Here is a 26398-nt window from a genome sequence, read left to right as displayed (position 1 = left end):
TCTCTGATGCAACTCCAACCAGAAGCTTTGGCTTTGGTCGAAAACTCATGTGTAACAGTCTTTTCATTTTGCATGTCAGGAACTCAACATGTCATCTTTATGGAAAGACAACATTTAACTAACATTATGCAAAAACTTGAACTGCACTGGTTAGCACTTCAATTTTCTCACACATAATGAAATTATTGTTTTCACTGAACTTTATTCACCGCAGTGCCTCTACTGCTTAGTAATGAATTTGGAACTCTTTCTTGTAAAGTCAGCTTTGTTGAATATGCCACAGTTATTTGATATATTTGCTACAGGAAGCTGATTTATTAGTCAGATGATCCCATTGCATTAGTTGATTTTAGAATATATTAACTTTAGCTTGTACGAGATTTCTTTTGTAATTGTTAACTACAAAACAAATGTTTTAGGCACATGGAATGTAGTATTGGGTTGTACCTACTACTTAACTAATAAAATGTGTAAGACCATTTGCAATGAACAGACAAGAGATTATTCAAAATAAAGCACCACGATTGAGAGAGGTTGGCTTCACAGTTCAAAAACATGACTTTCCCAAATGGCCTCCTGAGACATATTCACTGATTACACACATATTAGCTGATTACACAACATACGTAACACGTTATATGTTAGTTCATAGTTGCTTCAATGAACAATTAATTTGCCTCTGTTAGGAATGCTCCACAATTTCAAACAGTTGTGTCTGTTAAAGATTTGGCTCCATATAAGCTGCTGAATCTTTGTACAAATAGCTATCCACTGTCTGCAACATTCATTAGGATGGCCATTCCACTAAAACAAAACTGGCTTTTAAATACTTGCAGATATAGAACCAATATCACAATGGTATACAGCTGTTATACAGGGTGGAGCAAGGAAGACACAGTTTTCACTGTTGAATAATTGAAACATGGTTTTATTTTTAAAAATCTTGTTTTTGAAATCTGCATACCTTAATTAGGTTCAGAAAATAATATTGCTGAAACGATGTCCTTCTTGCTGGACACAAATTTGGATCCTCATATGAAAGTTATTCGTGGCTCATTCTAACATCTAATTCGGGACAATTTCCTGGTAAATGGAAGTCTTGAGGTCATCAATTGCACGGGGCTTGTTTATGTACACTCCTGTCGTCGAAGCATCCCCACAAAAAGAAGTCACAGATCGATAGATTGAGTGAGCATGGGGGCCAAGGAACATCACCATATCATGAAATGACATGTGTTGGGAACATTTGTTGAACCACTTCCATGGATGCTCTCGTCGTGAGCTGGCACCATCTTATTGGAACCACATTTCTCTCATGCTCAGTCAACGCATTTTAAGTTCTGGACAAAGAAAGTTGTTTAACATTTCGATCTAGTGCACTGATGTCACAGTAACTGCAGTTTCTACCTCTTCAAAAAAATTAGTGTCCAACAAGCCCTGTCTTAGAGATAGTGCACCACACTTTTGACTTTTGAGCTGTAGAGAGGCTTTTGGTGTAACTCACGTGGGTTGTCCGACACCCAGTACAGACAGTTCTGTACATTAACACAACCATTCTCTACATTCTCATAAACATTGAGATGAAAATTTGTTTTATCACCAATGAATATTGGGACATCTGCATCTTCCGTAAGAATAGTGTCCACTATGTCACAAAATTCTCTATGCTGCACAAAATCTGTTTCACTTAGCTGCTGGACAATCATTTTTTTACAGGTGAAAATTGAGCTCATTGTGTATGATGCGAAAGGCATACCCAGTGATACAGCGTGTCACCTAGCTGATCATTTCGGACCAACTAGAACTGCCATTCTTACACTATATACATTTTCCAGATTCGAACTGAATAGGAAAGACCAGGTGATTTCTTTTTCATCACAGATCCAGTATTCCTAAACACTGCAACCTCTTGATGAATAATGTTTCAGTCTGGGTCAACATCTCGATGCCTAACATTAAACTTTTGATGATAAAGATGTTGAACAATGACCACAGAATCTTTGTTTCTAAAGAACTGCTTCACTGTGAACACACGACACTCTATACTCCAATATTCCACAGCGACTGAAATTGCTATGTCTGAACTGCCTGCCAACAGTCGCTCGAGATCAGTAACCTACTCATTGATGAGTACTAGCAGTTAAAAAAAAAAAAACATGTGTTTCCTCTGCTCCACCCTGTATAACAGTTGATTTCAAAAGTAGTATTTACAAACAGTTTAACAAGGTTGAATCTGTGTGCTCATAAGCAACTTTTCATCAACACTTCCAAAGACAGTCCAATGAAAAGGCGGGATAGGATTGCTTTCTTTGTCCAGCAGTAAATCTCCTAACTGATGTAATTGCTATTTCTTTACAGCCATTACTCTCTCATGTACTACATAAACTTTCTGACAGTACTATTTCATATTTTGTTTTATGTATGACATAATTGAAGTAGTAAAGATCTTAATATTAACAGATATTATCTAAAACACAATAAAGAATGAAGTTGATTCATTCTAATCTTTATCGGTAGGTAGCAGCATGTTGCGGTGCTGTACTAGTGTGTCATGCAGCTCTTTGTTAATTTGTGCTACTACCACTAGATGGAGCTGGCTTACACACTGTTGGTAGCCTGTGTTATGCCAGATTGTCTGTGCTACAGACATGCGCTACCAATGCATAAAACAAAAATTGATTCTGACGAATTTATATTGATTGTAATACATGTATCATTGCAATTTTTGCTGTGTTCAATAATACCCACATTATTTACAGGTGGTAAAAAGGCGGTAGAAGTTCATGCTGCTGTCTGGGTACCTGATTCTGAGGCTGCTGTCTGCATGCACTGTAAAAAAACTCAGTTTACTGTGCTGAATCGACGGGTAAGTCAGATTTTTTTAAATGTCGTTTATTGCATGTTTAGTAGAAGTGAGGATTAAGTTAGTGTAGCAAGAATCACAGTAGTAAGAAGTCAAACTCCAATAATTTCAATACCACTCTCTAATAATTGTTTGCATAAAACTTCATGGATTCGTCAATTCATTCATTCACTCATTATATTTCATAAATCCTATCACAGGGTGCGTACGGCCCGGGACAACCGAGAAATCTGGGAAAAACTGAGGAATTTTTTTCATCTGGGAGAAAACTGGGAAAAACCCGGGAATTTGTTAGAATTCTGGGAATTTTTCATTGCTTTTGTTTTCAGTTAAATTTTTGTAATTTTGTCTTATAAGAACCTATATTTTAACAAAGGATATTACTGTATCCCGCTGCTGCAGAATAAACTGCAGCAATAAAACATGAACGAGAGAAAAAACGAAAATAAAACTTAAATTGCAAAGGAAATGCGCCATATGCAACAACAAAACACAGTGTGCATACAAGCGTCTGCGTACAGCAAAATGTGCCATAGGCTTTAGGAAGACTATGCAATGCTTCGTAACAACAAATTGCCTCCGATGAGCGTGACTTCACAACTGTTTACATTAGATTTGTTTTAGCAGTTACGAGCGGGATCATGTGCATGTGCAGTCGAGTGGTACCTTCTCCTGCTTCTGCCTACACAAATGTGGCTGCTAACTGTGTAAGCAGTCGCAGCAAGCAGCTAGATGCTACCAGGGAAAAATTTGCTGGCACGCCCAAGCTCCCAGATTCATACATGCGCATGAGAAAAAACCTTGTTTTGCAAAGCGCCTAGCATCTAGCGGTCGTTGGTCTAGTGATTATTCATATGATTTTGAAAAACATCCCTGTCGATTTTTGAACACATTCTAAGTTGATTTCTGAATGAATCATAAGTTGATTTGTGAATGTGTGCATAGTGTACGTGATGTCTCTGTCAAGGGAATCTTTGTTGCATCTAGAAACAAACTTCCCTGCAGACAGAAGGGGATATACGAGCTGAGGAGAGTAAAGCAGAACGGATGAATGCCAACCACTGTCTCGTTATGTGGTTGATTGGGTTTGCGAATGATGAGCGTTTTTATTATTACTAGCAAAATCCATAGATTCAGACTACCAGAGTGGAAATAAACAACTAACAGGAATAACTGGTAAGAACGATTACATATGATCTTGGTGTATCAAAGAAAATGAAATTTTGACAGAAAATTTTGGGCCAGATCGCTCTACTAGCAAGGGCCAGTTATACGGTCCCCAGCTAGCAGCCGCTTTAAGTTATGTTCTGGAAGTAGCACGGAAAACGCGTTGTATGAACATGTAACAATGTCTAGCCAGAGAATAATCGTGGGATAACTAAACCGGTGATCCTGGTAGAGTTAGTGAAGTTAACCGGCGAATAAGCTTTGACATTGGCAGGAATAGTTACAGAATTAGTGATGACAAGACTGTTTGTTAGAATGAGGATGGAGAAGAAACAGGGACATGTCACAAATTATGGAAGAATATGACGATTCCAAATTTTTATAAGAAATTTGTAGTACTACTTTTCGATCTCATGCTTGAGAAACTGGAGCGTATGAGTGAAGTGTGAAACTATTTCCTAATATAAAGCTTTTTGCTTGTAGTGGGCCTAATAGGCATTTGATATTGGTACTTTGTGAATTATATTCTGTCGTGTTATAAAAATGACCATTTGTGCCAAAACAGTCTCGTTTCTTTGGTGTGTTTTACAATTGCTGCAGTATTAGAAAGGCCAATATAGTCTTATAGCCCAGTGACAAAATAGACATAATCAGATCGAGAAACCACACCAGTATTGTGTATTATATGAATTAACAGTTTTTTCAGTATTAGATAAAGACATTTTGATTTTTCATGTAGCAAAACGTTTAATGAACTTTGATGAGGTAATAGTTTCTTTCGCAGATAGGAAAGCACGCCATGTAAAGCTGTAGCAAGATTATATAGAAAAAAATGCTAGGAGCTACTTGAAGAAATGTGTACTTTATTGCTTGGCTCTTGTCATTATTGGTTTTATGTATGCTATATTTAATTTTATGTCACACAAAACAGCAAGTTGTTAGCTAATAGGCAATAAAGAGTGCAAATTTTCTGAAGAGTTCTTGTTCTCCCGATTACAAGTAATCCCATCCGCTATTAATTGCGAGATTTTTTTTTTTAAGAGGAACAGACTGTCAAACCGGCCGACTGGGAGCAGGAGAGGCACCACAGAACATTTCAATTTCCACTGTCCTGAATATAGTTTGATAGCATCCATTACAAAATATACACATTTCAATTCCGCACAGCGAAATACAGTGACGTGCGATAGAAGAATGCTGTCCGAAGAGACTTGGCACTGCACTTTGGCACACTTATGACCAAACAACGTGTCTTACATTTCCGAACACATATGTTTTATGTTTCAGACTTTTCAGAAAGATGTGCACTACAAGATGAACATATTTTTGAAAATTCGTTTTTTTTTTAGTATTGGCCCGGTTAGCAAATATCATAGATCCAGGGCTGATGCGCAGAGCATTCTTAGTTATAGTGGGTAGTCTCCATGTGACTGGTGTTTACATTTACTGATTTTGCTGTTTCTCCTACATTTACTCTCATGTCAAATGAAAGTGGCTGGGAGCTATCAAATGAATGAAAATACATTCACATAATTACGGAAGGCTAAAATATGTTATTGGTTTTAGATTTTGTTTTATTTCCACCTTTCCTGACAGTGAAATTATTTTTGTCCGTTTGCTAAAGAAATTTGACTTTTATTAACCTTTTCCGCAGAGGCAGTCAGTGTATTTGAAACAAAATACGTAATTCCACAGTACTGGCTAGTTTCAACTGTTTGCTGCATTTAAAGTGCATGTTTTCATCTTCTAGCACATATGGGATTATGCCATAATAAAGAACCAAACATGATGTAATACAGTACTGGTGCTCCAAGAAAATTTAAATCCCAAAAACCACCCTGAAAAACTTAATATCAGATCGAGGTCTGCTTCATTGGGAATCTGGACATATGAATGTGCGCTTTAAGTATGCACTTTAAATGTGCACATTTAAGTATGGTTCACGAAATTCCAATGCTCTTGGAGTATCCTCTGACGACTTGTTTCTTTTATGACATAATGTATTATCTTTCAATGTTTTGTACGTACGTACATATGGGCTTCCTACGTCCAGGTAGCTGTGCAAGCGCTGTGTTGCCTGTTATCTGCACTCTCGGGCAACTACTGAAACGAACCCATTTCTAAGGAGTCGCGGGAAAATATTGTGAATGGTGGCTTGAAAGGCGTTACTTTCAAAGTAAATATCCTTTTACGTAAGTTGAACTATGTGCGAGAATGTACCATGAATTTCTTAAATCAGAGAGCGTTTGACTCTCATTTGACGAGCATTCAGAAGAATTTCGAACCCTGAAGATCAGACATATATGTCATTATTAAAAATTTTACTGGCACATTTGTGTGATATAAGATTAGATGGGTAGATCACATAGGCACATTTGTGTGATATAAGATTAGATGGGTAGATCACATAACTAATGATGAAGTATTGAATAGAATTGGGGAGAAGAGGAGTTTGTGGCACAACTTGACAAAAAGAAGGGACTGGTTAGTAGGACATGTTCTGAGGCATCAAGGGATCACAAATTTAGCATTGAAGGGCAGCGTGGAGGGTAAAAATCGTAGAGGGAGACCAAGAGATGAATACACTAAGCAGATTCAGAAGGATGTAGGTTGCAGTAAGTACTGGGAGATGAAGAAGCTTGCACAGGATAGGGTAGCATGGAGAGCTGCATCAAACCAGTCTCAGGACTGAAGACCACAACAACAACAACAACAACAACAACATCTTAAAGTTTAACACTCGCAAAAAAGATCAACATTATATGCAAAAGCTTAGCTTCTCTTGCACCTTTTAACCTTAGAGACCAATATTATATGTGAACGCTTTGTTTTTCTTGGAGCAACACTATGTATACTAATTTAAACTATTAACTTTCCCTGTTTGTGTGTTCGTGCTACTTAACAGTGATGTTGCTGTTGGCTGACTACATTACGTGTCCCATGCTCTGAATATCTGCTGTCATTGGCTCGCGATATCACATGACATGAGCTATAACTGGCTTACAGAAGCGCATCTCAATCTCGATTTCAAAGATTCGGAAAGGAACATGCGGTGTTTGGTGGAATTCCAATGTATACTTTCGTAATACGAAAATACGCAGCGTACATGTTGTTGCACAGCAAAGATATTTCCAAAATGTGTCTTTTTCCCTGAGTTTCGTTTTCTAAAGTGCCGCGAAATTCAACGCCCGTGTATAAAATCATAACCATTCAAAGGATTGATAAGTTTCACAGGGAAAATGTGTCACTTAATACGGAAAAAGTGTTTTTTCACCTGGCAGAAAGTGTATTTTTAACTGGGAAATCCGGGAATTATTTTTCCTTGTCCACGTATACACCCTGTATTACCTACGATATGTTTCATTTAATTATCACAGGTGGAGTTTACAATACGTTTAATGTCTGGAACAAAATTTCTACATACAAAAAAATGCAAACAGTTATGTAAATTCTCATCACTGATATTTGCTCTTAACCGAGACTTATTAATTTTCATAACAGAAAAGAATCCCTCATAAACATATGTCAAGCGAAACACTGACATTATCTTCGTGGCTTCACCATGAAGACGAGAAAACTCTTGCTGTGGAAAGTTGTGATAAAAGTCTATTACACGTCTTGCCAAAAAGAACTTGTCTCTCAGACGAGAATTACACTGTAGATCTATTAATTCCATTTACAAATTGGGATGAATATCAACTACAGAAAGAGAAAATGGTCTCGAGAACCATTCAAAAGCTTGGGATAAATGTGATATATCCCCAAAGCGTTTGAGAAATTTCTCTTTTATTGCACTAAGTATGGAAAAATATTCTTTGCAATTCTGTTCTCGCACAGTAGACAGAGTAGGGAAATGCACTTCGTTTCTTGACGAGAGCTATCGTTCCCACAGCTCAAGCTTTCTACTGAAAGCTTGCACCTTTTCAGCCATTTCACAAATTAACTGATTTTCTCCTTGCAAACTTGTGTTCAATGCATTCATGTGTCTAGTAATATCCACTAAAAATGGAAGGTCGGCAACCCTTTCTGTATCTTCTATCTTGGGGTCGTACCTTCCTTTGTCCTTTAAAAACTGATTTATTGTTATTCTCAGTTCAAAAAATCTTTTGAGTACATTAACATGGCTAAGCCAGTAGACTTCACTGTGGGGTATGTCACCGTACTCTTCCCCAGTTCCAGCTAAATATGTGAGAAACTGTCAATGTGTAAGCCTGTGGGATCCCAAATAATTAACTGCCCAAATTTCCACTTGCATGACGTCCCCAGTTTTGCTGCTTTTGCACAGAGTACTACTTGGTGCAAAATGCAGTGGATGCTGTACAGTGATTCTTCTGTACACTGTAGTTTTTTTCTTAGTAATCCAACAAATCCCTTTTGTTCTCCTTTCATTGCAGGTGCTCCGTTTGTTCTCACTGACACCAAACATTCCCAGCTGAATCGACAGCTTCTTCAACGGCTTTTAGGATGTCCGCGCCGGTGGTCGTGCTTTTTAAAGATATCGTATCTAAAAAAAATACTCTGATATGTGCAGAGCATTGTCCACACTGCGGACATAAATCACTAATTGCGCTGTGTCTGAAATATCTGTGGACTCAAGTGTGATGGAAAATGCAATGAACTCCTGCACTGCACTCCTTAATTGACGGTAAAAGTCACCTGCATGGCACTTATGCAACGACTTAACAGTCCGCCGAGAAAGAGTGATAGCTCGAAACTGATTTGCATTCAGTGGGCAAAGTAAATTTGCAGCGTCATTGATGCACTCCTTTATAAACTCTCCTTCAGCAAATGGTCTTCCAGCACTCGCTATATTAAGCGCAATCTTACAACTTGCGCATACCGCTGGGCTATCATTGTTGTCGTCCTGAAAAATTGAAAACAGTGCTCCATAAAATGTTAAATCAGTTAGATGAGACACATGACGAAAGAAAGTCGCAGATCTCTCGTGACAACAGCAACTTACGTCAGATTCATCTAGTATCGTCAGATCACTCTTTCTGAACTCAGTCAATTTCCCCATCCTCTCAGAATCCAACAATAAATTGCACTCGTCCTTGTGAAATTTATTATAATGGCATTCAATACTAAACTTCCGCTGACCAGTGGAATTAAACATTTCAAATTTTCATGTTTTTGCACAAAGAAAAAAAATGATTCTCCCTTTCCTTTTTTAAAAGATAGCAAATCTTGACTTCTCTGTTTCCTTGATTCACTCTGCATTTTCCGGTTCTTGAAATACAACGTTCACTGTGTAATGGTACTTGAATTACGTAACCATTACAGCACCTCACCTCAACCTCTCGATACCAGCAATATTCTACTGTGTTTCTGTAAAATAGTTAACATATTTCTGTGACAACATTCAGATTTGATTTCATTAATATAGAGGTACTTTGATACATCGATATGTATATACTGCAGTGATTTTATTCTTATGTGTGTTCTTTCTTTTGTCACTATGATCTTTGACGATTTGTAATTCTGCTTTTTGGGCGCGTGAGTGGTTATTGGAGAGTAAAGCTTTGCTCGTCACATTCAAAAGACGCAAATTGTAGTCAGTTTATGATATGTGAACTTTAACAGTGAGGAAGATATTTTCAAGTATGTTTTATATTGTGAAGTGATGTTTTGGAACAAGTTACGTGTTTTGAATATCGCAGAATAACACCTAGGCCTCTTTGCATCCGATCTTGGAATCATCACTACCTAGATTTTCGACGATTAAGCCATGAGTTCACAACGAGACCAGCGTGGGAAACACGAAAAGATGAGTGCCTAGTTTATCCATTATTTCAAGAAATGACTTTATTAACTGTGCTCTAATGACATCTGCCACATAATATAACTTTGTTGTTGACCGAAAATGCAATATTTAGCACGTGAGCAATACTACAATCATAATTAATTTTTGACCTTTGTTGTGGTAGGGTTGTTAGAACTGCATAGTGGTCGCTTCGCATCAACGTCCGCAACTTAGCCTGGTACTACACTTCCTCAACCTGCCGGCTGTCGCCACTGCCCTAGTCGACGATTGCACGTTAGCAGCACGCGTGCAGCGCTGCGCTCATGAGCTGTGTGCAATGTTTGTCCACCCCTGATCTAGAATATTTGATTTGTTCAATTTTTGTTCTACTAATTCCTGGTTAACTTCAGTGTCGTTCTCTTGTTCGTTATCACATTTGTTAACAAAATACACGGTGGGATATGAATACTGTACAGTGACATGTGGTTCTGGGTTTACTTTGTCATACCTCTCCTGAGTGGTAATCAGGCTGATAGAAAATCTTTGGTCCTTCACAGAGAAATGGCACTTACCATTACCTATGTCTATTTGAGTTTTGTAGGTTCTAAATGTGTCCTTACCTATCAAGCAGTTGACTGTCTACTATTAAAAAATTACACTGCACAGAGAATTGTTCGATGTTCATGGTGATAAGAGCTTGGTGTTTTGCTAATTTGGTTTTGCCGCCTGTAGCGGTTTGTACTTTGCAGTTTTGCACTGGCAGAACAGGAAATTTATTGTCTTTTTAATTCAGTGAAAAATGCTTCAGACATTAAATTAGTCGTGGACCCTGCATCGAGTATTAACTGTGTGAGACCTGAGTTTCTCCTGGCGTATACAACTTTCAAATAACTTCCGGGAATTCAGCCAGGTAACACTTTCAGCGACCGCCGATATTTCGGCGGGAGAACACCCCGCCATTTTCAAGGCAAACTGCAACGGACAGGCGACGTACATGCAAATTTAATACCTCGGTTCTCGGACCCAAGCAGGAAAGATAACACACAAACACTGAACACTAGTGCCACCAAAGATGGCCAAAGTCAGAGCTATCGATAGTGAGACTATGAATTCACAGGTGAGGTAGCATTGAGTCTGTCCCTCTGTTTCTTGACAATGGAGAGAGCCGGATTCCAAACAGAGTTTAAACAGAAACCTCCATCCCTGTTAACAAGGTTGCTCGCTAATTTAATCTCAACTGCCTCCCGAATCACACTGTCCCAATAGCTGGACGTGCATGCCAATATCTCGGTGTTATTATATAACATGGAGTGACCAGTATCCAAGCAATGTTCGGCAATAGCAGATCTATTTGGCTGCTGTAATCGTGTGTGCCGTTTATGCTCAGTACATCTGTCCTCCACGGTCCTGATAGTTTGACCAATATATGCCATGCCGCAGCTACAAGGGACACGATATACACCCGCCTTACGCAGTCCAAGATCATCCTTAACGGAACTCAAAAGTGCTCTAACTTTAGATGGAGGTCGGAAAACACATTTCACATCGTATTTCCGTAAAATACGACCGATCTTATTGGACGTGTTTCCTACGTAAGGCAAGAAGGCAGTAGACTTAGGTGTTGACTCAGAATTATCATCAATCACCTGATGTACAGTTGGTCGATAGCGCAACGCACGTTCAATCTGTCTATCACTGTAACCATTTTGACGAAATGTAACTTCAAGATGGGACAGCTCAGCTGGCAAAGTCTCAGCGTCAGAAACGATATGTGCCCTGTGTACCAAGGTACGAAGTACCCCTTCACGCTGAGCCGAATGGTGACAACTATTAGCTTGTAAGTACAAGTCGGTGTGAGTACGTTTCCTGTAGACTGCATGTCCCAATGATCCATCATCCTTCCTCCTAACCAACACGTCGAGAAAGGGAAGGCAACCATCCTTTTCCACCTCCATCGTAAAACGAATGTTCGGGTGGATCGAGTTCAGATGTTCTAGAAAGACATTCAAATTCTCCCTACCGTGAGGCCAAACAACGAAGGTATCGTCAACGTATCTATAGAAACAGGCGGGTTTTAAAGGCGCCGACTCCAATGCACGTTCCTCGAAGTCTTCCATAAACAAATTTGCGATCACAGGAGACAACGGACTACCCATCGCAACTCCATCTGTCTGCTCGTAATACTGGTCATTAAATAAAAAGTAAGTGGATGTCAACACATGCCTAAAGAGATTAGTTAAATCAGCACCAAACCTGGCTTCAATTAACCGCAACGAATCAGACAGAGGAACACGAGTGAAGAGAGAGACCACATCGAAACTCACTAAAATATCAGAGTCATTCAGCCTCAGTCCCTCCAAACGACGTAAAAAATCAGCTGAGTTCCTGATATGATGTTCACACCGTCCTACTTGTGGACTCAACAGAGATGCAAGATGCTTGGAAACACGATATGTCGGGGCGCCGATGTTACTCACTATAGGACGGAAAGGAACCCCTTCCTTATGAACCTTTGGAAGGCCATATAACCTAGGGGGAACCGCACTATAGGTGTTAAGCCTCTTGATTGTGTCCTGCGACAAACCACTTTTCTTCAGGAGGCTGTTGGTCTTTCTCTCAACACTTTTCGTGGGGTCAGCATCGATTCTGCGATACGTTGAATCAGATAGTAAACGTTGCATCTTTTGTACATAATCATGTTTATTTAAAACAACGGTGGCATTGCCCTTGTCAGCAGGTAAAATAACAATACTGGGATCAACCTTGAGAGAGCGTAAAGCAGCCCTCTCTGCTGCTGTTACATTACTCTTGGGTGGACGAGCCCTAGTCAAAACACGGCATGCCTCCCTCCTAACTTCCTCTGCAGCGTCAGGAGGTAGTTTGCAAACTGCCTGTTCAATTGAACTAATAAAATCAACTACCGGCAAATTCTTCGGAGTGGGTGCAAAATTTAATCCTTTCCCTAGCACGGATAAGGTTGCGTCGTCAAAAGATTTCTCTGTGAGATTTATCACAGAACGTCGAGATATAACATCCGACTCCGCGCGATGAAAACGTTCAAACTTTGCCAAATGCCGGGCAGTAACGGAGTTGTACTCCCAGTCAGCTTGGGTCCATGAGGCACCGTCCAACCAATCCCAAGTGAAATCAGACACTTCAGATGCAACCATTAAATGAAAACGATACAATTCTTTGGAAACAGAATCCAAACGTCGACGAGTAAAACGAATCCTTTCGCGAACAAGAGCCAAGCCAGCACGTTGCTTAATTCGGTTGGCGGCAGGAGAATTAATATGGTGCACAACCTTAGCAAATGTTGGGACATTATTTCCATCACGACACCTCAATAAAAACGACAAAGCACATTGCAGTCTAACTCGACAGCTACGAAGTTTATCCAACTTACGTAAACACCGATACATTTCCTCCCCGTAGAGGTAAACAATGTGAGACCTGAGTTTCTCCTGGCGTATACAACTTTCAAATAACTTCCGGGAATTCAGCCAGGTAACACTTTCAGCGACCGCCGATATTTCGGCGGGAGAACACCCCGCCATTTTCAAGGCAAACTGCAACGGACAGGCGACGTACATGCAAATTTAATACCTCGGTTCTCGGACCCAAGCAGGAAAGATAACACACAAACACTGAACACTAGTGCCACCAAAGATGGCCAAAGTCAGAGCTATCGATAGTGAGACTATGAATTCGCAGGTGAGGTAGCATTGAGTCTGTCCCTCTGTTTCTTGACAATGGAGAGAGCCGGATTCCAAACAGAGTTTAAACAGATGGAGGTTTATGTTTGACTCTGATATTTTAGTGAGTTTCGATGTGGTCTCTCTCTTCACTCGTGTTCCTCTGTCTGATTCGTTGCGGTTAATTGAAGCCAGGTTTGGTGCTGATTTAACTAATCTCTTTAGGCATGTGTTGACATCCACTTACTTTTTATTTAATGACCAGTATTACGAGCAGACAGATGGAGTTGCGATGGGTAGTCCGTTGTCTCCTGTGATCGCAAATTTGTTTATGGAAGACTTCGAGGAACGTGCATTGGAGTCGGCGCCTTTAAAACCCGCCTGTTTCTATAGATACGTTGACGATACCTTCGTTGTTTGGCCTCACGGTAGGGAGAATTTGAATGTCTTTCTAGAACATCTGAACTCGATCCACCCGAACATTCGTTTTACGATGGAGGTGGAAAAGGATGGTTGCCTTCCCTTTCTCGACGTGTTGGTTAGGAGGAAGGATGATGGATCATTGGGACATGCAGTCTACAGGAAACGTACTCACACCGACTTGTACTTACAAGCTAATAGTTGTCACCATTCGGCTCAGCGTGAAGGGGTACTTCGTACCTTGGTACACAGGGCACATATCGTTTCTGACGCTGAGACTTTGCCAGCTGAGCTGTCCCATCTTGAAGTTACATTTCGTCAAAATGGTTACAGTGATAGACAGATTGAACGTGCGTTGCGCTATCGACCAACTGTACATCAGGTGATTGATGATAATTCTGAGTCAACACCTAAGTCTACTGCCTTCTTGCCTTACGTAGGAAACACGTCCAATAAGATCGGTCGTATTTTACGGAAATACGATGTGAAATGTGTTTTCCGACCTCCATCTAAAGTTAGAGCACTTTTGAGTTCCGTTAAGGATGATCTTGGACTGCGTAAGGCGGGTGTATATCGTGTCCCTTGTAGCTGCGGCATGGCATATATTGGTCAAACTATCAGGACCGTGGAGGACAGATGTACTGAGCATAAACGGCACACACGATTACAGCAGCCAAATAGATCTGCTATTGCCGAACATTGCTTGGATACTGGTCACTCCATGTTATATAATAACACCGAGATATTGACATGCACGTCCAGCTATTGGGACAGTGTGATTCGGGAGGCAGTTGAGATTAAATTAGCGAGCAACCTTGTTAACAGGGATGGAGGTTTCTGTTTAAACTCTGTTTGGAATCCGGCTCTCTCCATTGTCAAGAAACAGAGGGACAGACTCAATGCTACCTCACCTGGGAATTCATAGTCTCACTATCGATAGCTCTGACTTTGGCCATCTTTGGTGGCACTAGTGTTCAGTGTTTGTGTGTTATCTTTCCTGCTTGGGTCCGAGAACCGAGGTATTAAATTTGCATGTACGTCGCCTGTCCGTTGCAGTTTGCCTTGAAAATGGCGGGGTGTTCTCCCGCCGAAATATCGGCGGTCGCTGAAAGTGTTACCTGGCTGAATTCCCGGAAGTTATTTGGAAATATTAACTGTGTGTCTATACCAAAAATTTTCACTCTGACTACTGCTTGCACTTGTTCTTCCAGTGTATTTTTCGCCGATTTTAGTTCATGTTGGTAAGGATCATCCTTTATGTCTCCTTGTTCATTGAATCGTACAAAATATGTTTGGAAATCTGGTTTGCCCCCATTGCTAATAAGGACTGTAGTATGGGGCTCAACTATGACCAATTCGGGTTTTCCTGCGGTGTGGTCTGATCTACTTTGGTACATAGGACCACTTCTGTCAGTTGTACTGTGTGGTTGTTTCTCCAGTGTGTATCATTTCCAGTTCGCAACATGCTTTCTTGTATGTTCATATGGCTGTTGTGAAATGTTGCTGTATTGTGATTTTGCTGCGCAAAGGTTGGCTGCGGTATGGCACGAGGCATATTATTGCTGTTGCCGGTGCGGTATGGCATGAGGCATATTATTGTTGTTGCCGCGCGCCGGCCACCGATGGGGCTGACTGTTTTCATTTACACGTGGTGCATAATTTTGAGGAGGGTCTGTATATGTGTGGATGGATATATGTGTGTGTGTGTGTGCGAGTGTATACCCGTCCTTTTTTCCCCCTAAGGTAAGTCTTTCCGCTCCCGGGAGTGGGATGATTCCTTACCCTCTCCCTTAAAACCCACATCCTTTCGTCTTTCCCTCTCCTTCCCTCTTTCCTGATGAGGCAACAGTTTGTTGCGAAAGCTTGAATTTTGTGTGTATGTTTGTGTTTGTTTGTGTGTCTGTCGACCTGCCAGCACTTTCATTTGGTAAGTCACATCATCTTTGTTTTTAGATATATATTTCCTACGTGGAATGTTTCTAAGGAGTCATTCCAATCCCGGGAGCGGAAAGACTTACTTTTGGGGGAAAAAAGGACAGGTATACACTCGCACACACGCACATATCCATCCACACATACAGACACAAGCAGACATATTTGGTCTTTTAATGAGGTCTACTTTGCCTTTTATATGTTTTTATGATATTGGATTGCATATCCAGTCACAGTTGCGTCCATTTTCCATTTTAGATGGCTTTATCACAGGTAAGTTTCATATCCAGCTATTTTTACAGAAGCTTGTAATGCTTTTAGTTCATTTTAGCTGATAGTCATACAAGATTCTAATTTGTTAGTTTCTTGTTTTTATAGACAGTCTGATGATGCCCCAAAAGGGTAAAATCCATCATTGATATTAAATTATTTCAAAACCAAGGTTGTTTTTATTCTGAAATAATTGTAAATTCTTTGCGGTACCACCCTCCCGCCAGGGAATGGAAACATGTTAAGTCTTCTTCCTCTTCCCCAGGATGGAAATCAGATTGAATAGGAGAAGATTTGTTATGCTGGAGGATATTCGAGTAGAATTGGAGAGGGTATTTAAACACCTTAACAACTGAAAGACCTGAGTCGAACAAGGCCCCGGGAGTAGACAACATTCCATTAGAACTACTGACGGCCTTGGGAGAGCCAGTCCTGACAAAACTCTACCATCCAGTGAGCAAGATGTATGAGACAGGTGAAATACCCTCAGACTTCAAGAAGAATATAATAATTCCAATTCCAAAGAAAGCAGGTGTTGACAGATGCGAAAATTACCGAACTATCAGTTTAATAAGTCACAGCTGCAAAATAGTAACGCGAATTCTTTACAGACGAATGGAAAAACTGGTAGAAGCCGACCTCGGGGAAGATCAGTTTGGATTCCGTAGAAATACTGGAACACATGAGGCAATACTGACCTTTCGACTTATCTTAGAAGAAAGATTAAGGAAAGGCAAACCTACGTTTCTAGCATTTGTAGACTTAGAGAAAGCTTTTGACAATGTTGAGTGGAGTACTCTCTTTCAAATTCTAAAGATGGCAGGAGTAAAATACAGGGAGCGAAAGGCTATTTACAATTTGTACAGAAACCAGATGGCAGTTATAAGAGTCGAGGGGCATGAAAGGGAAGCAGTGGTTGGGAAGGGAGTGAGACAGGGTTGTAGCCTGTCCTCGATGTTATTCAATCTGTATATTGAGCAAGCAGTAAAGGAAACAAAAGAAAAATTCGGAGTAGGTATTAAAGTCCACAGAGAAGAAATAAAAACGTTGAGGTTCGCCGATGACATTGTAATTCGGTCAGAGACAGCAAGGGACTTGCAAGAGCAGTTGAACGGAATGGACAGTGTCTTGAAAGGAGGATATAATATGAACATCAACAAAAGCAAAACGAGGATAATGGAATGTAGTCGAATTATGTCGGGTGATGCTGAAGGAATTAGATTAGGAAATGAGACACTTAAAGTAGTAAAGGAGTTTTGCTATTTCGGGAGCAAAATAACTGATGATTGTCGAAGTACAGAGGATATAAAATGTAGACTGGCAATGGCAAGGAAAGCGTTTCTGAAGAAGAGAAATTTGTTAACATTGAGTATAGATTTAAGTGTCAGGAAGTGGTTTCTGAAAGTACTTGTATGGAGTGTAGCCATGTATGGAAGTGAAACATGGACGATAAATAGTTTGGACAAGAAGAGAATAGAAGCTTTCGATTAGATGGGTAGATCACATAACTAATGAGGAGGTATTGAATGGAATTGGGGAGAAGAGGAGTTTGTGGCACAACTTGAGAAGAAGAAGGGACCGGTTGGTAGGACACGTTCTGAGGCATCAAGGGATCACAAATTTAGCATTGAAGGGCAGTGTGGAGGGTAAAAATCGTAGAGGGAGACCAAGAGATGAATACACTAAGCAGATTCAGAAGGATGTAGGTTGCAGTAGGTACTGGGAGATGAAGAAGCTTGCACAGGATAGAGTAGCATGGAGAGCTGCATCAAACCAGTCTCAGGACTGAGGACAACAACAACAACAACAACTACTACTACTACTACTACTTCTTCCAGAATACGTTTCTAAATTGGTATAATCTTTAGGTTGGTGAATTTGTTCCCAAGGGGACTACTCTCATATATCATTTCATTTCCTTCTTTTTTTCTCTTTTCATGTTTATAAAAATAATAAAATCACTTGACCTTTTTTAAAATTTCTTAAGTTTTTGTTAGGTAATCTTCCATACTTTGGTGATGTATATTGCTGCTTTAATTACCTTCATTTATATTCGTGATATTGTATCACTGATTTTGTATGTTTTTATTTGTTTGTTTATTTATGTATTTTGGTTTGTTTGTTTTGTTTCAGCACCATTGTCGAAAGTGCGGGGCAGTTGTGTGTGGTCCTTGTTCTAACAAAAGATTTCTTTTGCCAAACCAGTCATCAAAACCTCTTAGAGTGTGCTTGAATTGTTACGACACATTATCACGTGCAAAAACTAGACCACCCAACAGTACAGTTTCATCACCCGACGGTTCATTCACAAAAGGTGAGTGAAAATTTGGGATGTGTGGCACATCTATTTGTACTTCTCATATGAACAGATAATGATTGTGGTTATCTTTACTTTTTTATGACCTTTGAAGTGTATGGTTTGTCCGTTGACAGTTCGTGTTTGGCTGTGTTTCGTCAAGTAGGAGGAATATAGGAGAGATTTAATAAATATATATAAATGACAATTTTCACAGCTTCTGATGGGCTCGTTGGGAACTGCACTGTTTGGGAAAAACAAGTTACGATAAAAAAGTAAAAATAAAGACAAAGTAGAGAAACAAAATTGAGACTGATAGAAGCTGTAAATAACAATGTGTGGGGGGGGGGGGGGGGGGGGGGGGGAGAAAAGAAAATGGGGTCAGAACTCTCACTCTTAGCAAAACTATAAATTTAAAAGCAAAACTAAACAAGTTAACATAGACAAAGTAAACTACACCTCTGAGAAGTTGGTGAAGAATGGCAGAAAGAGTAACAGATAAATCATTGAAAAGATTGTTGGCAAGTCTTCCCTTAAATTTAGGAGAAGCTATAGGGACAAACAGTTCAAGAGAAAAATCAAAGCAGTATGTTGAAAATGTAGCTCCCATAAAATTCAGTCATAAGGATGTCTTACCATTTCTCCTTATGAAATTTAAAAATTATATATTTTTCCGAATATAAGAGCTCTTCTGGGTTTGAAGATGTTTCCGACAGAGTACTAAGGACTTGTTCCCAAGTAATAAACCCTGTCTTATCTTAAATCTGTAATGCACCACTAACTCAAGGCATTTTTCCAGAGAGATGTAAATATGCTATTGTTAAGTCCCTCTTTCAGAAAAGTGATAGGAAGTATTTCAGTAACTATCAACCTGTTTGAGTAAGGACATAGTTTTCCAAAATTTTGGAGATGATGATCTATTGAAGAATAGTATCCTACTGTGAACAACATTAATATTGTCAGTAAATCACAGTTTGGATTTCAGAAGAAATGTTCTACTGAAAATCTACATCTACATCTACATTTATACTCCGCAAACCACCCAACGGTGTGTGGCGGAGGGCACTTTACGTGCCACTGTCATTACCTCCCTTTCCTGTTCCAGTCGCGTATGGTTCGCGGGAAGAACGACTGTCTGAAAGCCTCCGTGCGCGCTCTAATCTCTCTAATTTTACATTCGTGATCTCCTCGGGAGGTATAAGTAGGGGGAAGCAATATATTCGATACCTCATCCAGAAACGCACCCTCTCGAAACCTGGCGAGCAAGCTACACCGCGATGCAGAGCGCCTCTCTTGCAGAGTCTGCCACTTGAGTTTATTAAACATCTCCGTAACACTATCACGGTTACCAAATAACCCTGTGACGAAACGCGCCGCTCTTCTTTGGATCTTCTCTATCTCCTCCGTCAGACCGATCTGGTACGTATGTATACGTTCACGTGTGAAATTTTACAAACGTTAAATTCAAAATAGCACTGGTTGGTATTTTCTGTGACCTATCTATGGCATTTGACTGCACGAATTCTAATACTCTCCCAGATAAACTGAGGTTTTATGGGATTGATGGTATAGGTGGCCAATGGATGATGTCATACCAAACCAAAAGAATGCAGAAGTTGTACTTAATAATTCAACCAATGTAAGTGGGTGATACTCTCCTGACTAGGGGTAAATAACTTATCGGGTTTCACAAGGCTCATTCTTAGGTCCACTACTGTTTCTCATGTAAGTAAATGATCTTGTGTCTAATATACAAGAAGCAGAATTAGTTCTTTTTGCAGATGATTGATCCAAACGTATATACGGACATAGAAGAAATTATTTATAATATTAAGTATTATGAAGTAGTTTTCCACGAATGCTCTCTCTCTCTCTCTCTCTCTCTCTCTCTCTCTCTCTCTCTCTCTCTCTCTCTCTGTTTTTAAAAGATGCAACATATTCAGTTCTGTTCATCTAGAGTTACTATGCTAATGATAAGTGTAACGCATGGTGAGGAAATAATGAATATGATGGAAACTTAACATATTATAGGTTTCCATATTGGTGAGAATTTAAACTGCAGAAACACATTTTGGAACTCACAAAATACATAGTTCAGTCACATTTGTGCTTAGATTCATTGCAAGCCTTGGAGAGAGACAAATCAGTAAGTTGACAAATTTTGCATATTTTCATTCAGTCATGTCATCTAGAATGGTGTTCTCAGCTAACTCACCTTTAAGAAAGTAAGTCTTCCTTACTCAACAACAACAATAAAGAACAAACCACTAATAGGGCTAAACCCCCTTTTAGTGTGATTAGTGGGTTCAGGACAGAACTAATGAAGCCTTGGACAAGCACTGTCATGGTCGGGGACGACGCTTGAACCCTATGCCCGTCCGCAATGGTAACGACACTGCTAGCCACATGGAAAATGATTTAAATCCAAATAGAGGTGTTTTGCAAGATATGCTTCCTGCAACCACTCTGGGAGGAAAACAAAGACAGAGGATGAGACGGTCAGATGAAGTTAACCGACACCTCATGTTCTGTTATTATGAAGCAACAAACTTAGGAACCGACACAACTGGATACAGATCACAAGTATACACAACATTTATTACCAGATACCCAGAATTAAAATTTTTAACAGAACAACGACTAGCTGATCAGATCCGTGTAATAATAAAAAAATAACAGGAGATCCCAGTCAGAATTAGAAAACATCAAACAACAAGTACAACAGATACTAGAACAAAATAATGTGCAATCAGAAGAAGAAACATCCCAGAGCAAACAAACAAATAACAACAGGCATCAGTTAAACAATCAGAGGAAAACGAAATCTTAAGACAGCCACCAGAACAAGCACAAATAGAACACGAAGCGACACACATGTTAGATATAGAAGTAAAATTTCAGCTGACATATATAGAATAAAAAGACACAAATACAGACATTAGACCATTCTTGCATAGACCACCAAATAACCCACAAGCCGAAACAACAATAACAACTATCAACACAATCGTACACAACAAAATAAATGAAAATACCACTATGGAAGAGTTACAACTACTGGTTTATATAGGAGCACTCACTACACTAAATACACACACTAGGCAGAGATCAGAACCAACCAACACACAGAAGAAACCCACAAAACCAGCATGGCAACACAGGCTACAGGTCAGAATAGAAAAACTGAGAAAAGACATTGGACAGCTAACACAATTTATAAGAAATGAAATATCAGACAAAAAACGAAAAAGGTTAGGTAAAATCTCACAACAAGAAGCGATAGAGCAATTAGATGAAAAGAAGCAGAAATTACAAGCATTGGCCAAACGACTTAGAAGATACAAAAAAAGTGAAAATAGTAGGAAACAAAACCAAACATTCACCACAAACCAAAAGAAATTTTACCGGACAATAGATAACACACATGTTAAAATAGACAATCCACCAAACTTCTGGAGCAACATATGGTCAAACCCGGCACAACATAAGACATGCACGGTGGATACAAGCAGAAACACACACATACAAGGTGATACCACAAATGCCTGAAGTGATAACTTTGCAACATGAAGTCACCTGAGCAATTAATTCTACGCACAATTGGAAAGCCCCTGGAAAAGATAAAATAGCAAATTTCTGGCTAAAGAAGTTCACTTCAACACATTCACATCTAACTAAATTATTTAACAATGATATGAATATAATAGAGGGAAACATTCTACGTGGGAAAAATATATCTAAAAACAAAGATGATGAGACTTACCAAACAAAAGCGCTGGCAGGTCGATAGACACACAAACAAACACAAACATACACACAAAATTCAAGCTTTCGCAACAAATGGTTGCTTCATCAGGAAAGAGGGAAGGAGAGGGAAAGACAAAAGGATGTGGGTTTTAAGGGAGAGGGTAAGGAGTAATTCCAATCCCGCGAGCGGAAGGACTTACCTTAGGGGGAAAAAAGGACAGTATACACTCGCACACGCACACGCACACGCACACACGCACACACACGCATATATCCATCCGCACATACACAGACACAAGCAGACATTTGTAAAGGCAAAGAGTTTGGGCAGAGATGTCAGTCGAGGCGGAAGTAAAGAGGCAAAGATGTTGTTGAAAGACAGGTGAGGTATGAGCGGCGGCTACTTGAAATTAGTGGAGGTTGAGGCCTGGCGGATAACGAGAAGAGAGGATATACTGAAGGGCAAGTTCCCATCTCCGGAGTTCTGACAGGTTGGTGTTAGTGGGAAGTATCCAGATAACCCGGACGGTGTAACACTGTGCCAAGATGTGCTGACCGTGCACCAAGGCATGTTAAGCCACAGGGTGATCCTCATTACCAACAAACACTGTCTGCCTGTGTCCATTCATGTGAATGGACAGTTTGTTGCTGGTCATTCCCACATAGAAAGCTTCACAGTGTAGGCAGGTCAGTTAGTAAATCAAGTGGGTGCTTTCACACGTGGCTCTGTCTTTCATCGTGTACACCCTCCGGGTTACAGGACTGGAGTAGGTGGTGGTGGGAGGGTGCATGGGACAGGTTTTACACTGGGGGCGGTTACAAGGGTAGGAGCCAGAGAGTAGGGAAGGTGGTTTGGGGATTTCATAGGGATGAACTAAGAGGTTATGAAGGTTAGGTGGACGGCGGAAAGACACTCTTGGTGGAGTGGGGAGGATTTCATGAAGGATGGATCTCATTTCAGGGCAGGATTTGAGGAAGTCGTATGCCTGCTGGAGAGCCACATTCAGAGTCTGATCCAGTCCCAGAAAGTATCCTGCCACAAGTGGGGCACTTTTGGGGTTCTTCTGTGGGAGGTTCTGGGTTTGAAGGGATGAGGAAGTGGCTCTGGTTTAGGCTGTAGGGAAGGGACCGTTTGATGTGGAATGGGTGGCAGCTGTCATAATGGAGGTACTGTTGCTTGTTGGTGGGTTTGATGTGGACGGACGTTTGAAGCTGGCCATTGGACAGATGGAGGTCAACGTCAAGGAAAGTGGCATGGGATTATTTAGAGTAGGACTAGGTGAATCAGATGGAACCAAAGGAGTTGAGGTTGGAGAGGAAATTCTGGAGTTCTTCTTCACTGTGAGTCCAGATCATGAAGATGTCTTCAATAAATCTGTACCAAACTTTGGGTTTGCAGGCCTGGGTAACCAAGAAGGCTTCCTCTAAGCAACCCATGAATAGGTTGGCGTACGAGGGGGCCATCCTGGCACCCATGGCTGTTCACTTTAATTGTTGGTATGTCTGGCCTTCAAAAGTGAAGAAGTTGTGGGTCAGGATGAAGCTGGCTAAGGTAATGAGGAAAGAGGTTTTAGGTAGGGTGGCAGGTGATCAGCGTGAAAGGAAGTGCTCCATCGCAGCTAGGCCCTGGACGTGCGAATATTTGTGTATAAGGAAGTGGCATCAATGGTTACAGGGTTGGTTTCCGGGGGTAACAGACTGGGTAAGGATTCTAGGCGTTCGAGAAAGTGGTTGGTGTCTTTGATGAAGGATGGGAGACTGCATGTAATGGGTTGAAGGTGTTGATCTACGTAGGCAGAGATACGTTCTGTGGGGGCTTGGTAACCAGCTAGAATGGTGCGGGGCGGGATGATTGGGTTTGTGAATTTTAGGAAGAAGGTAGAAGGTAGGGGTGCAGGATGTCGGTGGGGTCAGGAGGTTGATGGAGTCGTGTGAAAGGTTTTGTAGGGGGCCTAAGGTTCTGAGGATTTTTTGAAGCTCTGCCTGGACATCAGGAATGGGATTACCTTGGTAAACTTTGTATGTGGTGTTGTCTGAAAGCTGACGCAGTCCCTTAGCCACATACTCCCGACGATCAAGTACCACTGTCGTGGAACCCTTGTCCGCCGGAAGAATGACGATGGAACGGTCAGCTTTCAGATCACGGATAGCTTGGGCTTCAGCAGTGGTGATGTTGGGAGTGGGATTAAGGTTTTTTAAGAAGGATTGAGAGGCAAGGCTGGAAGTCAGAAATTCCTGGAAGGTTTGGAGGGGGTGATTTTGAGTAAGAGGAGGTGGGTCCCGCTGTGACGGAGGACGGAACTGTTCCAGGCAGGGTTCAATTTGGATAGTGTCTTGGGGAGTTGGATCATTAGGGGTAGGATTAGGATCATTTTTCTTTGTGGCAAAGTGATATTTCCAGCAGAGAGTAAGAGTGTAGGACAGTAAATCTTTGACAAGGGCTGTTTGGTTGAATCTGGGAGTGGGGCTGAAGGTGAGGCCTTTGGATAGGACAGAGGTTTCGGATTGGGAGATAGGTTTGGAGGAAAGGTTAACTACTGAATTAGGGTGTTGTGGTTCCAGATTGTGTTGATTGGAATTTTGAGGTTTTGGAGGGAATGGAGCTGGAAGTGGGAGATTGAGTAGATGGGAGAGACTGGGTTTGTGTGCAATGAGAGGAGGTTGAGGTTTGCTGGAAAGGTTGTGAAGGGTGAGTGAGTTGCCTTTCCGGAGGTGGGAAACCAGGAGATTGGATAGTTTTTTGAGGTGGAAGGTGGCATGCTGTTCTAATTTGCGGTTTGCCTGTAGGAGGATTCTCTGAACAGCCGGTGTGGATGTGGGAGAGGAAAGGTTGAGGAACTTTATTAAGGATAGGAGTTGACGTGTGTGTTCATGGGCTGAGTTGATGTGTAGGTGAAGGATTAGGTGGGTGAGGGCAATGGATTGTTCAGTTTGGAACTGGTATAGGGACTGGTGGAAAGAAGGGTTGCAGCCAGAGATGGAAACTTTGTGTGAGGCCTTTGGGGGTAATGCCAAATGTCAGACAAGCCTGAGAATATAAAATATGGGAGTGTAATCTGGCTAGGGCAGAGGCATGTTTGCGGAGGGAATGTAAATAAAACTTAATGGGGTCGTTGTGGGGGTGTTGTGAGGGTGACATGGTATTAGAAGGTGGAAAGTGTAACAGAGGCTGAAATGAAAATGAAAATAAAAATAAAAATATATGGGGAGAGATAAAGGTGAACTAGAAAGCAACTGGAGATCTGGTGTGAAAAAAGGCGAAATAGTGTTGGTTAGAGCTGGGCTACGTTGATCCTGTGGTGAACTTGGGTTGGTAGACAACGATGTGCATAAAAGTTAGGTGGTTGTGTTGCCACCCAAACACGTTAAAGGGTGGAGAAATTCGGGAAAATTTCGAAAAAACTACGTGTAAATGTATTAAAGGGAGTGGTTTCTTGGTGGCAGATTATGAAAATGAGGCTAACAATTGTCTGACGAAGAAATAATGACGTTAAAACCTGTGGGAAGCGGCTAAAAGTGATCAGTGATGTGAGAAAAACGGAAATGGAAATAAAGCAAAAGTTATTAGAACTAGCCGAAATGGTTGTTTAATAGGTGAAAGGAACTGTTTGTGAACTAGAAACGGTGGATTTTATAGCAGCGGTAGTGTTGAAAGCGGAAAAAAATTTTTTTGGTTATGGTTTGGAAGTGGGTTACGTATTATTACGTATTATTGAGTATATATCGGCAGGATAAAATTGTATAGTAGATTACGGTAAAAAGGAGAAGGTGAATACAAAGTGAAACCACTGGCAAAAACAGAAAGAGAAAATAAGACGACAGAAAAGATTTCGAAATGCAACAGTGGCAATAACAAACGTAATTGTTGGGTTCGAATTAATTATATGAATATAATAGAGGGAAACATTACACGTGGGAAAAATATATCTAAAAACAAAGATGATGAGACTTACCAAACAAAAGCTCCTGACCCCACTGACACCACGCACCCCTACCTTCTACTTTCTTCCTAAAATTCACAAACGCAATTATCCCGGCCGCTCCATTGTAGCTGGTTACCAAGCCCCCACAGAGCGTATCTCTGCCTATGTAGATCAACACCTTCAACCCATTACATGCAGTCTCCCATCCTTCATCAAAGACACCAACCACTTTCTCGAATGCCTAGAATCCTTGTAACCATTGATGCCACTTCCTTATACACAAATATTCCGCAAATCGAGGGCCTCGCTGCGATGGAGCACTTCCTTTCACGCTGATCACCT

The 26398-nt window shown here is 40.7% G+C and overlaps 1 protein-coding gene across 2 annotated transcripts in view; it reads left to right on the top strand.

Annotated features, from left to right (window-relative positions):
* The window catches only part of LOC124615390 (pleckstrin homology domain-containing family F member 2), a 133913-nt gene that overhangs the window by 52274 nt on the left and 55241 nt on the right, over positions 1–26398 (top strand). For both annotated transcript variants that reach the window (XM_047143216.1, XM_047143215.1), the window contains exons 6-7: positions 2760–2866; positions 18224–18404. In XM_047143216.1, the coding sequence (XP_046999172.1) occupies positions 2760–2866; positions 18224–18404 (288 nt within the window). The remainder of the gene's footprint in view (positions 1–2759; positions 2867–18223; positions 18405–26398) is intronic.

The sequence above is a fragment of the Schistocerca americana genome, chromosome 5 (assembly GCF_021461395.2).
Source record: "Schistocerca americana isolate TAMUIC-IGC-003095 chromosome 5, iqSchAmer2.1, whole genome shotgun sequence".
Classification (NCBI taxonomy): Eukaryota; Metazoa; Arthropoda; class Insecta; order Orthoptera; family Acrididae; genus Schistocerca; species Schistocerca americana.
The sequence above is the reverse complement of the archived record's forward strand: the minus strand, read 5'-3'. Positions and strand labels throughout refer to the sequence as shown.